Below are 21,871 nucleotides of genomic sequence, written 5' to 3' on the forward strand. Positions count from 1 at the left end.
GCCACAGTGTTAACAGCCAGCATTGGATGGGTTCAATCCACAGTGCTAACAGACACAGTAGCCAGGCTCGGCAAGATTGGAGCCGGTCAGCCACAATAATAACAGCAGGTCTTGCCAAAGTTATAGCCATAATGCCTATTTATCTCATAAATTTAGGGAGCCTCACTTAATTTAATAGGGGCTTCCTGATGAGAGGAATAGAGCATACATATTCAGTAAAGTCAGCGTAAATAATCTCACAAACCACAGCTTTACATACAGTATCTGCTTTGTTCCTTTTAATTTAGTACCTTATCGTCTGTCACGAGACATGTCCCAACAGTAAAGCCCCAGCGGGAGAGGAATGTGCCCGACAGCCTCTAATCGCTGCATTGTTCCACTATCAGCCTCTCCGGGAAGTCTCCTTGCTACTCATCTGTTAATCGAGACTGACTGGGGCACAATGAGCCCGAGCCCCAGAGTCACTGAACAAGAATGGCCGAGGCGGAAGAGCAGCAGAAAGGCTCGTCTGGTCTGGGCCTTATCAGAGGTTGTTGGGCCTTGTTCATTCCAGCTCAGATAAAACTGTCCAACTATCAAAACGCAGGAAGTGACCTACTGATCTATTAGTCCTGCGAAAGGGCGATGCTGTTTTTATTAGGGCTGTTTATGAGACACCTCCCTCCATTTGTCTATGTTTTGGCTCGATATGGCTCTGAGTGTCATCACATTAATCACCGTTGGGGCTTGTGAGGCTGACTCAGTGCATGTGACTGAAGGAGAGGTGATGAAAGTGTTCCTCGCCCTGCGGAAAGAAAGAACAGCCAATCAAAGCCGCCGACTCAACACTGGCTCTTTAGTGGACACATTACAAAAGAAGAGTGCCAAAATGTTTCTCTGTAGTGAAGAACCACATGTGGTTTAACCTTTAAACATTGTTATCATTAAAAAAAGAAAAAAGTTCCCCTTCATTTTAAAATGTCTAGTTGTGGTCTTTAGAATGTCTCTATAAATTAACCCATTAAAAAAAGTGCTCAGGTGTTTCTGTATAGCCCTGCTTTAGTTCACTGGATTAGCGGTCTCTGATTGGTGGAAACTTCACACTAGACCTCAAGCAGTTTGGACTGTGTGTCTCTCCACTCTTCCTCCAGACTCTGCTCCCTAGATTTACAAATGAAATGTAAAATTTACTGATGATCAGTGATGGTTTAATGGAGAGACATGTCATCTGCTGGTGTTGATCCACTGTGTTTTATTATCAAGTCTAAAGTCAGTGCAGTTTTGTTTTCCCACAAAATCTTACAGCACTTCACCCTCTGCTGACTGCAACTTTTATGGAGATGCGGATTTTATTTTCCAGCAGGACTTGGCACACTGCCCACACTGCCAAAAGTAGCAATAGTTCTCATATAATATTCAAATTTTCTGAGACACTGATTTTTGGGTTTTCATTGGCTGTAAGCCACAATCATCAACAATAAAATAAATAAACGCTTAAAATAGATCACTCTGTGTGTTTAATACATCTATTCAATACAGGAGTTAAATAAAGTAACTTTTCAATGATATTCAATTTTTTTGATGCAGCACCATGCAGCACACTCGAGTTCCATTCCCTCTTCCAGGTAAGAGTCCTAATTACTGTACGTTATGTTGGCCCTCCCACTGTTACATAATTTAACTGTAATTGTTTAGGATGAGAACATCTGCCAAATATCAAACAATAATGTAAATAATCAGTTTATGAAATCTGCAGAGTTCATCTTTACTCTTTTTTATTACACATCATACTATATCATACGCCGATACTGAATCATTTATGTAACACCAGGATAAGGTTGTGAAATCAATCATTTAACCGAGTCAAGTTAGCGTCAGGTAATGCAGAAACCGGCTGCTCCTCCGGATCAGAACTGCGGCAGAAGCAGGCAGGCGAATTTGACCCACTGCTGCACTTTGACCTTTGATCCAGCGTCTTCTCCTGCAGGAGGGACGCCTCCATGCTGTGCTGCCCTCCACTCTGTGAACTCCACTGTGGACTCGTCTGCTCAAAGTCCCACTGCGTAAAAATATAACAAAGAAAGTCTAGTTAAAGATATGACTGGAATGACCGCTTTAATAGACTTTGAACGCATACATTCTGACAAAAGAGTAAGAGTAAAAGAGGCTCCAAGTCGATTTTGTTATCAAATCTGATGTTTATGTTAGGTTGTTCACACTATTTTCAGATTTTTTAACACTATTTATTCGCAAGTTGTTGTCCATCAGACTAGACCATGAACCAGCCAATAAACACGTTTATAAACCAATGAAACAGTAGAATTAGCTTGACCACACCCACTGCACTGAAAAAAACAGTAGTTAGTACTAGAGCCACCAAAACAAAAAAACAGCTAACTTTTACCATTTAAATTTGATTTAATGATGTTTTTTTAATGTTTAGGGATGATTCATTAAATAAAAAGGTCATTATAAAATAAAAAATAATACACACAGGCTTCCAATGCAATGGAAATAAAAAAAACTATAAAATATTTTATTTAATTGGATTTAGACTAGACTAGACTATAGAGTAGACTATTAGAGTCTTCTTTTGTTTCAATTTCAATTTTATTTCTATAGCGCTTTTTACAACAAAAGTTATTTACAAAGCAGCTTTACAGAGAAAAACAGGCCCACGCCTCTTATGAGCAGCACCACAGAGATGCCAATTATTGTGGTGACACAGTGGCAAGGAAAGGAAAATAATAATGTCCATCACTGGAGACAATTCAGGTCTGAAAGGGTTAATGGTCTGAACATGCTCCTAAACTGATGCTCATGCATTAAAGAGCTGTGCTTCACGTGAAGTTTCGGTTTCATCTTCTCCAGCATCACAGGATCTATTGAGGAGCTATAGTGTCTGCAGCTGGACTAATCACTGAGAATGCACTTAAACTTGATTTATTTTTTTATTTTTTGACAGTGCAGCCATGCACGGTTGTTTCCATTTATCCATTTAATTTTTTTTTAATCAGAAAAAATAAACCTTCTCCTATATGTGAAATCCACATATCTTGATTGAGTCTCATTACCATGAATCAGTGTTTGCCATTCACACTGCAACACATGAAGAAAACTGATTTGGTACACACCTGTGTCACATAACACAAAATATAGTTTTGGGGACACAAATACCTACTGTGTGAATGTAGTTTACACAGGCGTGTTATCTGTGTGGTAGTGTGAATGGCAAAATATTTCAATTCGAATTTGTACCACTTTCATATGCAGTACTAAGACTAAGTACATTTCCGATTCACAGCAATGCGACTTTGTCTGAACAAACAGATCGAAATTTAAGCAACTTTTTTTACATCAAGGAAAAAAGGCTAAACAAGAAAATGGTATCAGTCGTTGGATAGTGAGATAACAGGTCTCTGACAGACCGTGATAAGTCAGTGTAACGCTTATCAGTTAAATTTTCTGACAGTTTCAGGCAAAATTTGTACATAAAAAATTGGGTAACCTTTAATTTTTCTTTTATTTACTTTGGTGAAGAAGAAATTGTTCAGTGTTTCCAGTCTTTGGAATTCCAGTCAAAATTTGGGAAAAAAATATTATTTTCTCATTTATTTTTTTATTTTTCCATTTTTGCATCTTGTAACAAAAAATCTGATGGTATAATGCAACTTACTTTTGTTACAAAATGAAAAAATCTGAAAATTTAGAGAAGATTTTTAATTTTTCCTAAAATTCTAAATTGCAGAAATAACGAAAATAGATTGAAAAAAAAAAACGTTTCTTCTATACTACACAAAATGGTAAGAGTTAAATAATAAAGAGGTTTTACCCTCAATTTTCTATTTTCAAATTTAGCCTTAATTAGTCAGACAATTCAACTGATAAATGTTACAACTGACCCTGATTTCTCTGTTCAAACTTAATTAAAAGCTTTGTGTCGCAACCGGAAACCGCTTTATGTATGAAATGAAATGGCAAAATAAATAAATAAATAACGTCTAAATTAAATAAAAAGCCTAAAATTATGTTAAAACAAAATAATGACGCAAAAAAAAGGATGGGCGTGGCTTAATAATGTGCTATTTTTACAGCAAGCTAGAACGCTTTCTCTTGGATAAGCTTGGCTGTAGATACTGGAACTACTTAACAGCTTCTGTGACGATAGAGAAGATGAAATTGAAACTATACATGAAGCATAAATGACTGTTTAGAAGCATTAACTGTTATGATGTGATGTAGAGCACAAGAAAAGCCTAAAATAATGATAATTTAATTAGATAAGGAAAGATTTGGGCCACTTTCACCTGCTGTGGGAACGTAGCCCATGACCTTTGACTCTTGATCACAGGATTTTGTAACCCTTTTTGATCTATAAGAGCATCAATCAGAAGCCATGCTCTCCAGCACTGGGCTTCCTGGGTATCAACAGCAGCGGAAAAAAAGCTCCCGAAATAGCAGAGCAATGGAATAATCCCCCACAGACTTCACAGCCATTTTCCAGCACTTCCCACGCAGCCGAGTCCTGCCCTGTGCTTTTATCACAGATCTTTCCTAATAGAACAATTAATACATGAAGAAAAGTCTAAAGCCGAGACCCCATTCTCTCCACACTCGAGTTCTCCAGACACAATGGAGCAGGATATCAGTCGGGCTTACAGCACTGTGGTCACAGTTTCATAGTCTAAAGTAGGGCTGCAACGATTAGTCGATATAATCGACAAGGTTGATTATTTAAAAAAAGTGCTGGGGACAGAAACGCAATGGGAGACTTAGGGTGCTTTTACACCTGCCTCATTTGGTCCGAACCAAAGTAGCAGGTGTGAAAGGGGCCGCGAACCACGGTCCGGACCAAAGGTCTGACCAAAAGAGGTGGTTTCGGTCCGGATCTTCTGAACCATGGTCCGTTTCGCCTGCAGTGTGAAAGCGCTTTTCTGGATGGTTCGATCTTTCGGACCAATTACAGGAAGCTGCGCAGGCGTTCCTCAACAACGGCAGCAGAAGAAGAATAATAACCAACTACTACTGACTGCAGCCTGCGGGAAGGCGGAGTTGGACGCCCAGCGCGTCCAGTCCCGCCCACTTTGTCCACGCCACGTCTCGTCAGTCTTGCAAACTTGTAGTGTAACACAGTATTTAAGCCGGACGACGCAGCACATTATATTTAAAGACCACTAACTGCCCTGTACATTGTTTACTTCCGTTCAGAGGCAGAGACATGATGCTGACAAAGTGGGCGGGACTGGGCGGCATTACGCTAACAAAGTGGGCGGAGCTGGACGCACTGGACGTCCAACTCCGCCTTCCCGCAGGCTGCAGTCAGTCCCCTCTCAAAATAACCGGAAAGCAGGAAAAATGAGGCGTGGATACAGCTGCTTCAGGAGAAGCACGTTCGTTTGGAGAATTTGAACTAATCTAGAGTACTGTACCTGAAGTTACTGCTGCTGGTATAAAAACCACAATAGCAGCAGCACTACTATGGAGACAAAATGAATCTGTTCATTCATTTTATCCTTATCTTGGAAAGGCTTCCCGCCGAATGAACCACCTGCTGAATTGTCAACACGCCAACGTCAGACACATATCCTTCTAAAACCAATCAGCGTCAAGTTAAGGAAAACGCATCGATACGTAAGTGAGGATGAAAGGATGTAGGAGTATCACACAAAGGTCTTTGGTGCGCTCCCTAAACTGCAGTGTGAAAACAAAAATAAGCGGACCAAATATATACAATGTAGCAACACATGAACCTTGGTCCGGACTTTCAGGTGTGAAAGCAACTTTAGTTTGTGTCTCCAAAAGTGCCCAAACACAACAGATTACATATTAAATCACTAAATATCAGTAATTTCCATGTTTAAACAACATTCAGATGCCATTGTATGCCATTTAAACCTCATGTTCTGTTGTTTCTATCATTTTTAGAGATGGCAGAAATAATTACTACCAAAATAATCATAATTGCAGCCCTAGTCTAAAGCCAGGATACAGTAGCTACAGTATGTTCATGTGTCTGAGAGTTTTACTGTATATCCCTTATCAACATCAGCAGATAAGAAGAGATTATTTCTTAATAATAAAAAAAAGCCTGCAGATTATTATGTGAGAGCAGCAAATTAATTACTAACTAGTGCATCTCCAACAATTAGAATATCATTGAAAAGTTACTTTATTTTTTAGTAATTCTGTTGAAAATGTGAAACTCATATATTATATAGATGTATTAAACACACAGGGATCTATTTTAACTGTTTATTTATTTTATTGTTGATGATTATGACTTACAGGCAATGAAAACCCAAACGTCAGTATCTCAGAAAATTTGAATATTGTATAAGAACAATTGGTACTTCTGGCAGTGTGGGCAGTGTGCCAAGTCCTGCTGGAAAATGAAATCTGCATCTCCATAAATCTCCATGATCATCTTCTGGTGTTGGTCCAGTTGGTCTTATATCAAGTCTAAAGTCAAACTAGCTATTGGTCAAAAGTTTGGGCTCCCAACACATTCAGAGCACACTAGTGTCCATAGCCGTGACATGTGTTGGGCAACCACCTAGCAACGCCAGAGCAACCACGGACACCATAGCAACACCTTAGCAACCACCTAGCAACTGTTAAGCAACCACCTTAGGAACCACCTAGCAACTTCTTAGAAACAACATAGTAACCAAAACAGATACCATAGCAACACCTTAGCAAGCACCTAGCAACTGTTTAGCAACATATTAGGAAACACTTAGCAACTTCTTAGAAACAACATAGTAACCAAAGCAGATACCATAGCAACACTCTAGCAATCCACCTAGCAACTGCTTAGAAACAACATAGTAACCAAAGCAGATACCATAGCAACACTCTAGCAATCCACCTAGCAACTGCTTAGAAACAACTTAGTAACCAAAGCAGATACAATAGCAACACCTTAGCAAGCACCCATCAACTGCTTGGCAACACATTAGGAACCACCTAGCCACTTCTTAGAAACAACATTGTAACGAAAGCAGATACCATAGCAACACCCTAGAAAGCACCTATCAACTGCTTAGCAACACATTAGGAACCACCTAGCAACTTCTTAGAAACAACATAGTAACCAAAACAGATACCATAGCAACACCTTAGCAAGCACCTAGCAACTGTTTAGCAACATATTAGGAAACACTTAGCAACTTCTTAGAAACAACATAGTAACCAAAGCAGATACCATAGCAACACTCTAGCAATCCACCTAGCAACTGCTTAGAAACAACATAGTAACCAAAGCAGATACCATAGCAACACTCTAGCAATCCACCTAGCAACTGCTTAGAAACAACATAGTAACCAAAGCAGATACCATAGCAACACTCTAGCAATCCACCTAGCAACTGCTTAGAAACAACTTAGTAACCAAAGCAGATACAATAGCAACACCTTAGCAAGCACCCATCAACTGCTTGGCAACACATTAGGAACCACCTAGCCACTTCTTAGAAACAACATTGTAACGAAAGCAGATACCATAGCAACACCCTAGAAAGCACCTATCAACTGCTTAGCAACACATTAGGAACCACCTAGCAACTTCTTAGAAACAACATAGTAACCAAAGCAGATACCATAGCAACACCTTAGCAACCACCACAGACACTATAGCAACCAGCCATGAATCAGCACTTCAATCACACATGCAGTTTCTGCAATCTAGTTTCATATGTTTTTCTTCACGGTTTGGATGACTTTAATAATCAATATACAAAACAGAAAATAAATAATTAATGGAAAAAAACACAGAATTTAGGGTGTGTCTAATCTCAAAGATAGGAAATGTACCTTATAGTCTATATTTTATAGTTTGTATAGTGTATTCCCCATTTGGGACACAGCCAGCATTTGAAAAGCACAAAGGATGGTTTATAGAGTTGATAGAGTTGACAGGGTTAATGCACTGGACTTTTGTCACCTTCCCAGAACTGTGTGACTTACACACTGTTTACTCAAACGTCTTAAAGAAGCTCAGGAAAATATTCAACCAGCATGGATCACTAATGGAGATCCACTGCTGACCCTTGTTCCTTCATTTAGCTTCTTAAACAAACACACACACACACAATTTTAACACGTACAAAATCTGTAACAAACACGATAAAACACAGCAGTGAAGTTCAGATCTGAACCTGGAGTTACGCAACAACAGTTCACCAAAGGTTAACCCGGCGCTCCTCACCCCGAGCACTGCGTCTGATAGCAAAACAAGACGTCGCTCAGGCCGGCCTCAGGTTTATTGTTCTAGGAGGAGCCTGTGTGCAGCCGGACGCTGAGCGCTGGACTATAACCTGCTGCTCGGTCCACCACGCTGCTCTGAAGAGGTTCACATAGTCTGCTTTTTCCTGTTTAGTGAATAAAACAAAGTTCAATTGTTTTCACCCTCAGCAATTCGCCTTTGTTTCTGATTAAATTACATCCTTAATGACTTGGCATTCCTCAGAGCAGAGGATCGGGCCAAGAAATGCCGGAGCCGCACCAGAACCCAGGCCCTCTAACAAAGACTTCCCCTTTTACATAGATGTTGGTGCATAAAGTGACTAAGAAACAAAATGAAAATCACATTGGTACTGTTTAGAATGGTTTTATATAATGCTTTTCTCCTGTTACTGTCGCTTAAAAGGTGATTTTTTTTATACTTAGACAGCTCTGTTCTGTTCAATCCATTTTAACTTTATTTTAAATTTATATGCTTTGATGAACAGAATGTAAAAATACAAGTTCTGAAACTGTTGTGTCAATTACATTACAGGAAGAATTTAGAAACAACACTTAAAAACAACATAAAAAAACAACAAATACCATAGCAACGCCTTAGCAACCACCTAGCAACCGCTTAGCAACACCTTAGGAACCACCTAGCAACCACTTAGAAACAACACAGCAACCAAAACAGATACCACAGCAACACCTTAGCAAACACCTTAGCAACCATGTACCAGAACTGCAATCACCCTAGCAGTTTCTGCAGGAACTGTAATTTACTTTCATATGTTTTTCTTCTTGGTTTATATGACTTTAATATCAATATACCATGCAAAAAAAATACTACAAGGATTTTGCACTATTGATCTCAAAAATACATTTGGATTATATATGCCTTATAGTCTACATTTATAGTTTAAGTGTGTATTCCGCATTTGGGACACAGCCTGCATTTGAAAAGTACACAGGATGGTTTATAGGGTTGACAGCTCTAAAACTGTTGTCAATTACATTACATGAAGAATTTAAAAACACTTAGAAACAACATAGAAACCAACAGATACCATTGCAACATCTTAGCAATTACCTGGCAACTGCTTAGCAACACCATAGCAACCACCTAGCAACCACTTAGAAACACCCTAGCAACCATCATGGACACCACATCAACACCATAGTAACCGGCCATGAATCAGCACTGCAATCACACTCGCAGTTTCTGCAGGGATTGCAATCTAGTTTCATATGTTTTCTTTTCTTTAATATCAATATACACAATATACAAAGTAGAAATAAAAATACAAAATTAAAAAAACACTTAATTTTACTACAACAAATTGTCCATTATTAATCTGAAAAATAATTTTGCATTATTCCCATCTCAAAGACAGGAAATGTACCTTATAGTCTATATTTTATAATTTTATTGTGTATTCCTCATTTGGGACACAGCCAGCATTTGAAAAGTACACCAGATGGTTTATAGAGTTGATAGTTCTGAAACTGATATGTCAATTACATTACATGAAGAATGTAACCTTAATATTTAATATTTATTGTGCCCACAATAAAAAAAAACATGAATGAGCTGCTTACTGAATTAATCTGGTTCGATTTTGAAATTGGCATCAATATTAAGAAAAGGCTCTGGGCTCTTATAGGTTAAATGCTTTCATTTTACAAATTTAAATGCTTTTATTTAAAACAGTGAGGGGTGGGAAATATACTAAATCTATACCCTATGACATACCCTGAAAAACTCTATGATACCCTATAATTGGGATACTTCTTAACACTTACTGCCACCTACTGCCAGCAATTTAACAGTAAAAAGATACACTGATCATTAACACTTGTAGTCTAGAATCTAAAGGAATTTTAATTTAAACATTTAAACCTAAAGTTAATATAGTATTAGTTGATGAGTGAGTGATGTTGAATGCTGGCCATTGTGCTCATGGCAAGGCCATGTGAATTACTGTACTGAGGTTAAAGTAAGGTCTGATAGTGGGTGGAGATTCCATCCACAGTGTTTTTATGGAGATGTGAATTTCATTTTCCAGCAGGACTTGGCACACTGCCCACACTGAAAAAAGTACCAATGGGTCATATATAATATTAAAATTTTCTGAGACACTGATTTTTGGGTTTTCATTGGCTGTAAGCCATAATCATTAATAATAAAACTAGATCACTCTGTGTGTGAGTTTCACAATTTTCAACTCAATTACTGGGAAAAAGTAACTTTTCAATGATATGAAAAATTAGTGAGATGCACTAGTATCCAAGATAAATTTAATTTACTGTTCATTATGTGGATTTTGCAAATATTTAAACATAAATGAAGTATTTTATTTGTTTAATATTACCTTTTAAATACTACCTTTTAAATAGTACTTGGTTGTATAACATTGTTTTACATCATTTAAAACAGAATTGTAATAAACAGAACCATTTTCAGAACCATAGAGTCCTCTGTAACACATAAAATCTGCTAACCTCCAATTCTGAGCTGACGGAGGAGGAGTCTGTGGTGCTCCCTGATGAATAACACTCATCCACTCGGACCACCTTCACACATCTCCTCAGAGGCTGACTGTCGACCGAGCCCTCCCGAGTGATCGTCACCTCCTTCAGACATACCTACAGAACAGCACAGAGGGTTTATAAAAAACAGCACACCTGAACCAGAAGCATCATTAAATTATGCACATGTACTATTCACTCATCTGCCTTAACATACATATAAACTATATGCATAACATCCCATTCTTAATCCATAGGGTTTAATATGATATCAGCTGAAACTTTGCAGCTTTAACAGCTTCAGCTCTTCTGGGAAGTCTTTAGGCTTTCCACAAGGTTTAGGAGTGTGTTTATTGGGATTTTGGACCATTCTTCCAGAACCGCATTAGTGAGGTAAGACACTGATGTTCTTTAGGCTGGTCCAATGAGTGCCAGCTGGGACAGACTGGGGCTGCACGCACTACTTTGATTCAAGAAAGCTGGAAACTATTCAGGTTCCAAAATTAGGCCCATGAACAGGAATGGAAAGTTTATTGTAATTCCTTTGTTATGATATTATGTTATCATTATATTAGTGTCATTTAATGGGGTTAAAATGCCAACAATATTGTTCATCGCAATAATTTCTGGGACAACATATCGTTTGCAAAAAAATGTTATGGTGACAGGCCTCTTGTAGTCATTTCATTCATTCGCTCTCATTTCTTACTGTTTCTTCCTTTAAAGAGGCACTAAACCCTGAACCATATATTTTCATTAATAGCTGAAATGTGTTTATTTGAAATAATAAAACATATCAGTCCTGCTTAATTTTTTTATAAACATTTCTTAACCTTTAAAAAGCGCTTTTACTGCAGTAATTTCTGACTCTGCAGCTCTTCTCAGGATCAGCTATGCTATAGAAGAGGATGATGTTTTCATGTACTCTGGTACACAGACACATCAAACACCACAATATGCAGATCAGTCAACCAATAATGACTGTTACCATCTGGGCTATCAGTCCAATTAGCTCTGCCTTCTGCCCTGCCTCTAAACCCATACATCAGCCAGCGACCCTATATCTCCCATGTTTTAGCATTTTTTAAAATTTGAGCTGAGGGTGGAGTCAGATATAATCAGTGGGTTTAGTTCCCCTTTGAAGTACTTTTTCAGACGCATCCAGGGTAACATAAAATGACCGCTCCACAATCTGTGCAGTACACACACACACACACACACACACACACACACACACACTGCCCATTGCAATGTTACCTGGAGAGCAGTAATAGTTAAGAGCCTTGATCAACCCTGTCATTGATAGCTACAGGGGTTGGACAATGAAACTGAAACACGTGTCATTTTAGTGTGGGAGGATTCATGGCTAAATTGGAGCAGCCTGGTGGCCAGTCTTCATTAACTTCACATTGCACCAGTAAGAGCAGAGTGTGGAGGTTCACTAATTTAAATATCATATTTAATCACATGGTACAGACCTTTCGAACAGGCTGTAAATGAACATCCATGTAACATCCAATCTCAGCCTCTGTGGCAGTGCTGCTCCTCCTGGAGGGATGATGCAGTTTTCTGGCAGGTTTATCTTTTTTAGGGCTGAGCTGGCCAGAGAAAAGCCTACGACCTAAAAGAGACGCAGTGTCTGTACTGAGCGGCTGAACCGACTGACCATTAGAATAAACTCTGTAACAAGAGACAAACAGAATCTGAAAGAACAAAGATAAGGAGCAGAACAGTAGAAGAGTCAAAGATGATCTGCAGTCCAGGGCTGAACGATATTAGAAGAAAATGATATAGTTTTGACAACATCAGCGCAGGGAAAATTAACAGATGGAATTGTTCACTGGAGATTAAAAGACTGTTTAAAAGTAAAAAAAATCTAGATGGCAAATGGGTGGGGTTGTATTGTCATTAAAACATAAGGGAAGACGTTATTGAGCTGTTTATGCTGTTCTACGGTTATTGATGCAAACTGTTATAAATATATAATTATAATTAGGCTTAACTTTAGTTCTATGGCTGCTAGAGAGTGGAGTGGAGATACCATTCAAGTCAAAAGTTTGGACATCTCCTCTCATTCAATGTTTTTCTTTTTCTAATTTATGATTGTAGATGTATATTAAAATTAAGATTAATATCAAAAACATGAAAACATCTTTAAGGGACACATATGGAGAAAAACAAAAAGTGTGATTCCTCCACATTAATCTCCTGATCTAATCCTGATGAACTGAGATGGTGATTTGAGGTGATTTAATTGGGATGAGCTGGAGCTTCACAGCGTGAAGGAAAGAAAAGCAGCAGCTATTGTTCAGCACCTCCAGAAACTCCTTCCTTCAAGACGCTGACAGGTGACTCTCCCTCATGAAGACACTGAGATGTAAAACATATTTTTTGTTTACAGAATAATTCAGCATGTTTTCCTGTATAGCACATATAGTATGTATGTTATCAAAATTAAATTTACAATGTAAAAAATAATAAATAAAGTATAAATGTTATGGGATGTAAAAAAAAAAAAAAAGGATACAATAACATCTAGAATGGCACAGCAGCTTCCTGATAGGATCCATGGCAGCGCCCTCACTATAGACTCCAGCCGTGTATCATGGACCAGTATAGCAGAGGCGTAAAGACCACCGGACAGAGCTTTTAGACCCCTGGAGGACAGCCACAGAGGACTACCCGTCTCTGCCCGGCCCTGCAGGGGACAAAATTCAGAGTACATCACCATCTGAACACAAATGTGGCACTAGTGATACGAGTTTACACAGGAAGATATGGAAAATACACTATATGGGCAACAGTACTGACTAGGGGTGGGCGATATGGCCCTAAAATATAATCGCAATATTTCATGGTATTTTCGCGATAACGATACTCTTGGCAAAATGTTTTTTTTTTACCAAGAATACACTACTGAAAAAACAAACAAACAAAAAAATATTATTGCATATGATATGATATATGATATGGCACACCCCTAACTGAGACATTAAACAAAATATAAGAATTTTATCAGATTTGTAACAGAAGAAGTCAAGGATCCAAAATGTCATGATACTAATAATAATGCACTCCTCCAAATATCTCCATATATATATCGAGGATTAAAGTAAAATAAATGATACTGGACAGATATAATCTGTCTCTAGTAGATTTTTGCTAAAAACAGTAAAAAAGTAGTACCCTGATATGATTATTAGAGGTGGGTGATATGGCACGATATTTCAGGGTATAATATCGTTCACTATATTTAAAAATGTTGGTGATAATATTGCGTACGATACGATAAGACATGGCACAAATCTAGTACTGACACACATATTCATTTAATGTTTCTACTGAAATCAAGAAATAAAAAATAGTTGAAATAACATTCTCTACTGCACAGAGAAGGCATTCTACTATATTTTGGAGTTCTAATGTGAGGATTTAATTAAATTCAACTAGAATCTACTTTGAGCTATTTTTTACTTGTCAATGGTGCAAAAATAGCGAATTCTTTGAATAGGCAACTCTATGCCCCTATCACTTCCATTGTAAGGCTTTTGGGAGCATCAGCAAAAAGTGCTGTATTTTAAAATGCTGAGGGTAAAAGGAGGTGGACTATTCTTAAAAAAATAAAAGTTGGTATTCATTAACGCTGTGCAAAAAAAGCTTTATATTGTGGTTTTGGACATGATACTGCTTTCCGTTATTTGACGGTCACGTATATATATATATATATATATATATATATATATATATATATATATATATATATATATATATATATATATATATATATATATATATATATATATTAATGCATTAAAAGGTAGTAATTCTAATTTGTGAAAGTTTGGTTTAAAGTCAGTTTGAAATAAAGTTGGAAAAAAGTAGGCAATGATATTATTTTGTCATATTTTTCAAAGAATAACTGAAAACATACTTAAATGTGTTAACATGATATATATCGTTATCGTGATATAAAAAATTAAATATCGCCCAGCACTATTACTCATTACCATTTCAGCTATTAATGGAAAAAATATGGTTTAGGGTTTAGTGCCTCATACTAACATACCAGAATAATAAAGCACACAAAGTTTTTTATGTATATATATATATATATAATTAAATTTGGATTTTTCATAAGTAAGCTATCAAGATATGATCTAATATTTAAATTGTTAACTGCTAATATTCACATCTTAAGACACGTCTAAGTAGCCTAGGATCTCCTGCAAATAACTTCTCCAATAGTTTTTTAGGCGAATAAAAGTACATCAAAGAGTGATATCAGAATTATATTGTATCCATTAAATGTAATTTTATTGAGATATAAATTTTGCCCATATCCTAAAATTAACTGGGACCTAGAGATCAATCAATTCAATACAAAATCAATGCAAATACCCAGCATATTGCCAAAAAAATAAGGTCTAGCTATATGTGTGTGTATTTTATTCGTTAAAAGGGATGGTAAAGCTTCAGAAGGAGCAGGAGGTGCAGATCCAGGTTACTCACAGCTTTGAGGAAGAAGAGAAACCTGGAGGTCCAGCTGATGGCAAACCACAGCAGCCCCAGCACGTACCCCAGCAGCTCCGTCTCATCCTGTTCTCACAGAGACAACACATCTGCACACCTGCTCATTAAACACCTGCTCATCAAACACCTGCTCATCAAACACCTGCTCATCAAACACCTGCTCACCTGCTCAGCAAACACCTGCTCATTAAACACCTGTTCATTAAACACCTGCTCATGAAACACCTGCTTATCAAACATCTGTTTATCAAACATCTGCTCATCAAACATCTGCTTATTAAACACCTGCTCATCAAACATCTGCTCATCAAACACCTGCTCATCAAACATCTGCTCATCAAACACCTGCTCACCTGCTCAGCAAACACCTGCTCATTAAACACCTGCTCATTAAACACCTGCTCATTAAACACCTGCTCATTAAACACCTGCTTATCAAACACCTGCTTATCAAACATCTGCTCATCAAACATCTGCTCATCAAACATCTGCTCATCAAACATCTGCTCATCAAACATCTGCTTATTAAACACCTGCTCATCAAACACCTGCACACCTGCTCATCAAACACCTGCACACCTGCGCATCACACCTGCACATCAAACACCTGCACACCTGCTCATCACACCTGCACATCAAACACCTGCACACCTGCTCATCAAACACATGCTCATCAAACACCTGTACACCTGCTCATCAAACACCTGCTCATTAAACACCTGCTCATCAAACACCTGCTCATCAAACACCTGCTCATCAAACACCTGCTCATCAAACACCTGCTCATCAAACACCTGCTCATCAAACATCTGCTCATCAAACACCTGCTCATCAAACACCTGCTCATCAAACACCTGCTCATCAAACACCTGCTCATCAAACACCTGCACACTTATGCTCATCCTCTCAGTCACTTATTTCATCTGCTTATTTGCACGTCTGCTTATCTATACACCTGCTCATCAAACACCTGCTCATCAAACAACTGCTCATCAAACACCTGCTCATCAAACACCTGCTCATCAAACACCTGCTCATCAAACGCCTGCACACCTGCATTAAACACCTGCTCATCAAACACCTGCTCATCAAACACCTGCTCATCAAACACCTGCTCATTAAACACCTGCTCATCAAACATCTGCTCATTAAACACCTGCACACCTGTTCATCAAACACCTGCTCATCAAACACCTGCTCATCAAACACCTGCTCATCAAACACCTGCTCATCAAACACCTGCTCATTAAACATCTGCTCATCAAACACTTGCTCATCAAACACCTGCTCATCAAACACCTGCTCATCAAACACCTGCTCATCAAACACCTGCTCATCAAACACCTGCACACTTATGCTCATCCTCTCAGTCACTTATTTCATCTGCTTATTTGCACGTCTGCTTATCTATACACCTGCTCATCAAACACCTGCTCATCAAACACCTGCTCATCAAACAACTGCTCATCAAACACCTGCTCATCAAACGCCTGCACACCTGCATTAAACACCTGCTCATCAAACACCTGCTCATCAAACACCTGCTCATTAAACACCTGCTCATTAAACACCTGCTCATGAAACATCTGCTCATTAAACACCTGCACACCTGTTCATCAAACACCTGCTCATCAAACATCTGCTCATTAAACACCTGCTCATCAAACACCTGCACACCTGCTCATCAAACACCTGCTCATCAAACACCTGCTCATCAAACACCTGCTCATTAAACACCTGCTCATCAAACACCTGCTCATCAAACATCTGCTCATTAAACACCTGCACACCTGTTCATCAAACACCTGCTCATTAAACACCTGCGCACCTATGTTCATTTGCTCCTTCACTTGTTTCATCTGCTTATTTGCACATCTGCTTATCTATACATCTGCTCATCCACACACATGCGCGTATCATCATCTGCACATCTGCTCTTCTGCACTTCTGTGCAGTGCCTGTGTTTTGCATGAGCTCTTCTTTCATATCTACATTATAAAAGATAAGCCACGCTGTAAAACACACAGGTGCAGGTGAAGCATTTACTCACCTGCAGGAAAACGCCGAGCAGCTTCCTGCCGGACACAGACGAGCCGGTAACTGACGGACTGTGGGGTTTAACCGGAATTCCAAAGTAAACAGATCCTCCCATCCCAAACAGCAGAAACACAGCCAGAGAGTTCTGCCTCCTCCTCCTGCTCATCACCCGCGCTCTCCTGCCTTCAGCACCACACACACATTAACTACTGACACTAATAATAATAATATAAGAAGAATAAAAATAAATAAATATCATATACACCTTAACAAAACAAGAACCCAAAAATAAAAGGATAATAAATTAGGCTAGTTACAAAGTAAATGCAAAGTGCAACAGTAAATAAGTAAAAATATTTATATATAAACAAATTAATATGAAAACCAGTTAAAGAAACATAAAAATATTAAGCAAAAGATGCACTGGATATTTGACAAGCAAAATTATTTGGCTAGATTGTAAAAAACACTATCAGCACAAGTGAAATGTCAAGCAAATGTATACAAAACAATAAAAAATATATATTTTTTATGCAGACTGGATCATAATTCAGTGAAATGCCTGTAAAAAGGCCTGAATTTTGATGTAACAGTAATTAAGGTATGGGTGAGGGGAATAAACTGGGCCCTGTGTGTATCCCTAATTATAATTTACAGGAATCCTCTTGTAATATTTCACTCATGCAACACTAAAAATGGAAAAATTAATACAAATCTGAGATAAAACGTTTTAAGGCAAAAGATGTTAATTTTGTTCGGTTTTAGACAGAAATTTACATTTCAGGGCATTATTGGAATATACAGTACTGTAATATGGATTAACAGGAGAACCAGAGAAATAAGAGCTAATAGGAGCTTAATTAACAATCCTGTTAAGTTCATTTGTCAGGAACAGCAATGGTATTTCCTGGTCAGTTTGACCTGGTTCATGTTTAATTATCCAGAAGTAGTCTAAAACCAAAAAAATTATTACGAGCAGTGTTGATATTTCAATCAATTAGGATAGTTGCCCCGTTTGTCATATAAAAATACATGTTTATTTTTTTTTAATGTTTCACTGCTTTATTACTTTTAAAAGACCAACATATAAAACACAATAGTTTTACATAACATTAAAACACAAAATTGAATTATAGATGTGAAAGTGTTCATCTATGCAACTATGTAAATAAACATTAAGAAAATCAGAAGAATAAACAGATTCAGACTCACCAGCTCTTGAGTGGTGAAACCAACAGAAGGGCAAAATGACTGCAGTTAAAAGCAACACGTCCAACGTTAACATAAAAAAGGCCATAATGATCTATAAAATAAAAATAAAACAAACTGCATGAGACAGAAGTACAATTCTAATATATTCTGGTTAGTTTAACAATTTTTGTTAACAGAATAATTCTGCATGTGCTCCTGTATAGCTTCAATAAACTTCAATATTAAATTTACAATGTGAAAAATATTATAAAAAGAAAAAAAAAATCAATAAATGAGAATGGATTGTGTCCAAACATAATTTCTGTATCATGGTCTACAGGGTCTCACCTGTAGAGGTAGTTGATGAGCGAGTACTGATCCAGCAGTGTTACAGAAATCTCCAATTAAACAGTAAATGCCCCAGGCTACGGCGCCCCCTGCATTACAGGCATTTACCTTACACCTGTAGCAGAAAAGCCTAGAAAGAAAAGCCACCATCATTTACATTAAATTTTACATTTACTTAAGAAGTTGTTTCTATTACAGAAGTGGGCCATTGCAGTGTTACAAGTCTTGCCCAAGGACTCTTATTGGTGTACCCATTCCATAAGGCCCTTTATGCTCTACTGTTCTTCAGTGATGTAGTGTAGGGCTGCAACTAATGATTATTTTGGTAGTCGACTAATCTGACGATTATTTTTTCGATTATTCGATCTCTAAAAATGATAGAAACAGCAGAACATGAGATTTAAATGATATTTAAAAATCTGAGCGCTGTTTAAACGTGGAAAGTACTGATATTTAGTGATTAAATATGTTATCTATTGTGTTTGGGCACTTTTGGAGATACAAACTAAGTTGATTGTAAACTGTGTGAGAAAACCATTTACCCATCTCCCTTTGCGCTTCTGTCTTCAGCCCTTTTGTAATGTGGTACTATTACAAACAAACGATAAGTAGACAATGAAATTTGTAGTCGACAAATTTAAATAATCGACATTGTCGTTTATATTGACTAATCGTTGCAGCCCTAATGTAGTGACTATGCAGAAAGTTGGTGATCTCTTGGCACTACGCTTCTCAGCATCCGCTGACTGTCATGCTATCATTCTCAGTTTCTTCCACTGTGTTATAATATCACTGACAGTTGACTAGGGTATGTTTAATAGTGATCCTATCTGCATCCTATCACATCCTACCACAGTGCTGGAGTTCACTGAGCTCCTGAGAGCCTGAGAGCCATTCTTTCACTAATGTTTGTTGACACCTATAATTTAAGGCTTTCAGTTAACAGCTGTGCTGAACTTGTCAAGAGTTAATTACTTGAATTTCTTGTCTCTTAATAAAGTGTTTGAGAGCATCTGGTGTAAAGTTGTGAAGAGGTAGAGTTACAGGTATACAGTGAAAAACTTTTTTTTTGAGTAATGTTCTAATACATATTATGAGAAGCAACAACTACTCAAATAAGTACAGAACAAAAAAGTCAAATGGAGTCACAATAGGCATTAAAAACATTATGATGATGAAACTGGCTCTCATCAGGACCACCCAGGAAAAGAAAAGCAAGAGTTTCCTCTGTTGTACAGGATAAGTTTACTAGAGTTACCACCCTCAGAAACCACAGAATTTCAGGCTTTCAGTTAACAGCTGTGCTGAACTGGTCAAGAGTTAATTACTTTTACATTACATTACATTAGATTACATTTCATTTGGCAGACGCTTTTGTCCAAAGCGACTTACAATAATGAAGTACAAAAGTAATAGGATAATTTAGATAACCCATTTTTAGATAGGGCTTAAAGGAGGTCGAAGGGAAATAAAGGGATAGAGAAGTGAAGGAGGGGAAGAAGGAAATGAGGTTAGAAGTAGTTAGTGTGTTAGAGGTGTTAGGAGAGTAAGTGCTCTTTGAAGAGCTCTGTCTTCAGGAGTCTCTTAAAGATAGCGAGAGATTCTCCTGATCTGGTAGTGGAAGGTAGTTTGTTCCACCATTGGGGAACTCTGTATGAGAACAGTCTGGATTGATTGTTTGTTTGGTAAAGCGAGGCGACGTTCATTGGAGGAGCGCAGCAGCCGGGAGGTAGCGTAAGCCTTCAGGAGCGAGTGCAGGTAGGAAGGAGCCTGTTCTGTCATCGCCTTGTAGGCGATTGTAAGAGTTTTGAATTTGATGCGAGCATCAACTGGTAGCCAGTGGAGCTCAATGAGCAGCGGGGTGACATGTGCCCGTTTTGGTTGGTTGAAGACCAGACGTGCTGCTGCATTCTGGATCATCTGGAGTGGTTTTACTACGCAGGCCGGGAGGCCAGTTAGCAGGGCATTGCAGTAGTCGAGGCGTGAGATGACGACCACTTGCACCAGGAGTTGGGTGGCCTGTTGCGTCAGAAACTGTCTAATTTTCCTGATGTTATAAAGCGCGAAGCGGCAGGATCGAGCAACCGAGGCCACATGGTGCGTGAAGGAGAGTTGGTCATCAACCAGAACACCCAGGTTCCTAGCAACCTTTGTCGGTGAGAGAGAAAGAGAGTCGATGCTTATAGAGAGGTTGTGTTGAAAAGATGGTTTTGCTGGTATGACCAGAAGTTCAGTCTTTGAGAGATTTACTTGAATGTCTTGTCTCTTAATAAAGTGTTTGAGAGCATCAGTTAAAGTAAAGTAGTGAAGAGGTAGAGTTACAGGTATACAGTGAATAGTGAATAGTTGAGTAATGTTCTAATCCAGATTATGAGCAGCAATAAGTACTCAAATAATTAAAGAACAAAAAAGTCAAATGGAGTCACAATAAGCGTTAAAAATATTATGATGATGAAAGTGGAGTTCCCTCTGATGTACAGGATACGTTTACTAGAGTTACCAGCCTCAGAAACCACAAGTTAGCAAACAGCTCCCCAGATAAGAGCTCACCTTTACAGAGTGGTTATAACTTTAATAAAATATTCAATTTAATAATATATATATATATATATATATATATATATATATATATATATATATATATATATATATATATTTAAAACTATTTATAGTAAGAGATTAGACTGGAGCTTCAGACAGGAGTCTGATACAGTGTGTAAAGCTACTCACAGGCAGCAGGAGATGAGCAGGGATGATAGGGACAGAGCTCCCAGAGTTGCGGACACACAGCCGCTCTTTCCCGCAGAGGAGCCGCAGATCAGCGCGTCTCTCCAGCGGTACAGAGTCTCCACCAACCCCCCATCCTCCATCACTCACACACAGCAGCACCCGCAGCATACCACAGCAACACACAGCTGCAGCACGCGCCTTAACACCGCCACGTGATCCAGGTACTCTAACACAGAGTCACGTGACTCTGCAGGTAAAGCGTCTCTGTAGTTTTTTTTTTCTGTTCTACTTAACTTGTTCT

General features: G+C 38.2%; 1 protein-coding gene across 1 annotated transcript; it reads right to left on the minus strand.

Moving 5' to 3' along the window:
- Positions 1 to 1,737: 1,737 nt before the first annotated feature.
- Positions 1,738 to 21,798, minus strand: tmem44 (transmembrane protein 44). The gene is made up of 9 exons (XM_022670142.2): positions 21,571 to 21,798; positions 18,841 to 18,970; positions 18,514 to 18,604; positions 17,315 to 17,484; positions 15,244 to 15,330; positions 13,262 to 13,432; positions 12,213 to 12,437; positions 10,708 to 10,851; positions 1,738 to 2,038 (listed from the first exon to the last, which is right to left on the minus strand). The coding sequence occupies exons 1-9, from the start codon at positions 21,708 to 21,710 to the stop codon at positions 1,826 to 1,828; spliced, it is 1,371 nt and encodes a 456-aa protein (XP_022525863.2). The 5' UTR covers positions 21,711 to 21,798; the 3' UTR covers positions 1,738 to 1,825.
- Between the last annotated feature and the right edge of the window lie 73 nt (positions 21,799 to 21,871).

The sequence above is a fragment of the Astyanax mexicanus genome, chromosome 16 (assembly GCF_023375975.1).
Source record: "Astyanax mexicanus isolate ESR-SI-001 chromosome 16, AstMex3_surface, whole genome shotgun sequence".
NCBI classification, from domain to species: domain Eukaryota; kingdom Metazoa; phylum Chordata; class Actinopteri; order Characiformes; family Acestrorhamphidae; genus Astyanax; species Astyanax mexicanus.

Excerpts from the sequence above, each read along its gene's own strand:
- tmem44 (XM_022670142.2), bottom strand. The coding sequence starts at position 21,710 with ATGGAGGATGGGGGGTTGGTGGAGACTCTGTACCGCTGGAGAGACGCG. Across the intron at positions 17,485-18,513 it reads GTTTCACCACTCAAGAGCTG|GCAGGAGAGCGCGGGTGATG; the intron begins GTGAGTCTGAAT and ends GTGGTGCTGAAG. Across the intron at positions 15,331-17,314 it reads TGCTCGGCGTTTTCCTGCAG|GATGAGACGGAGCTGCTGGG; the intron begins GTGAGTAAATGC and ends CTGTGAGAACAG.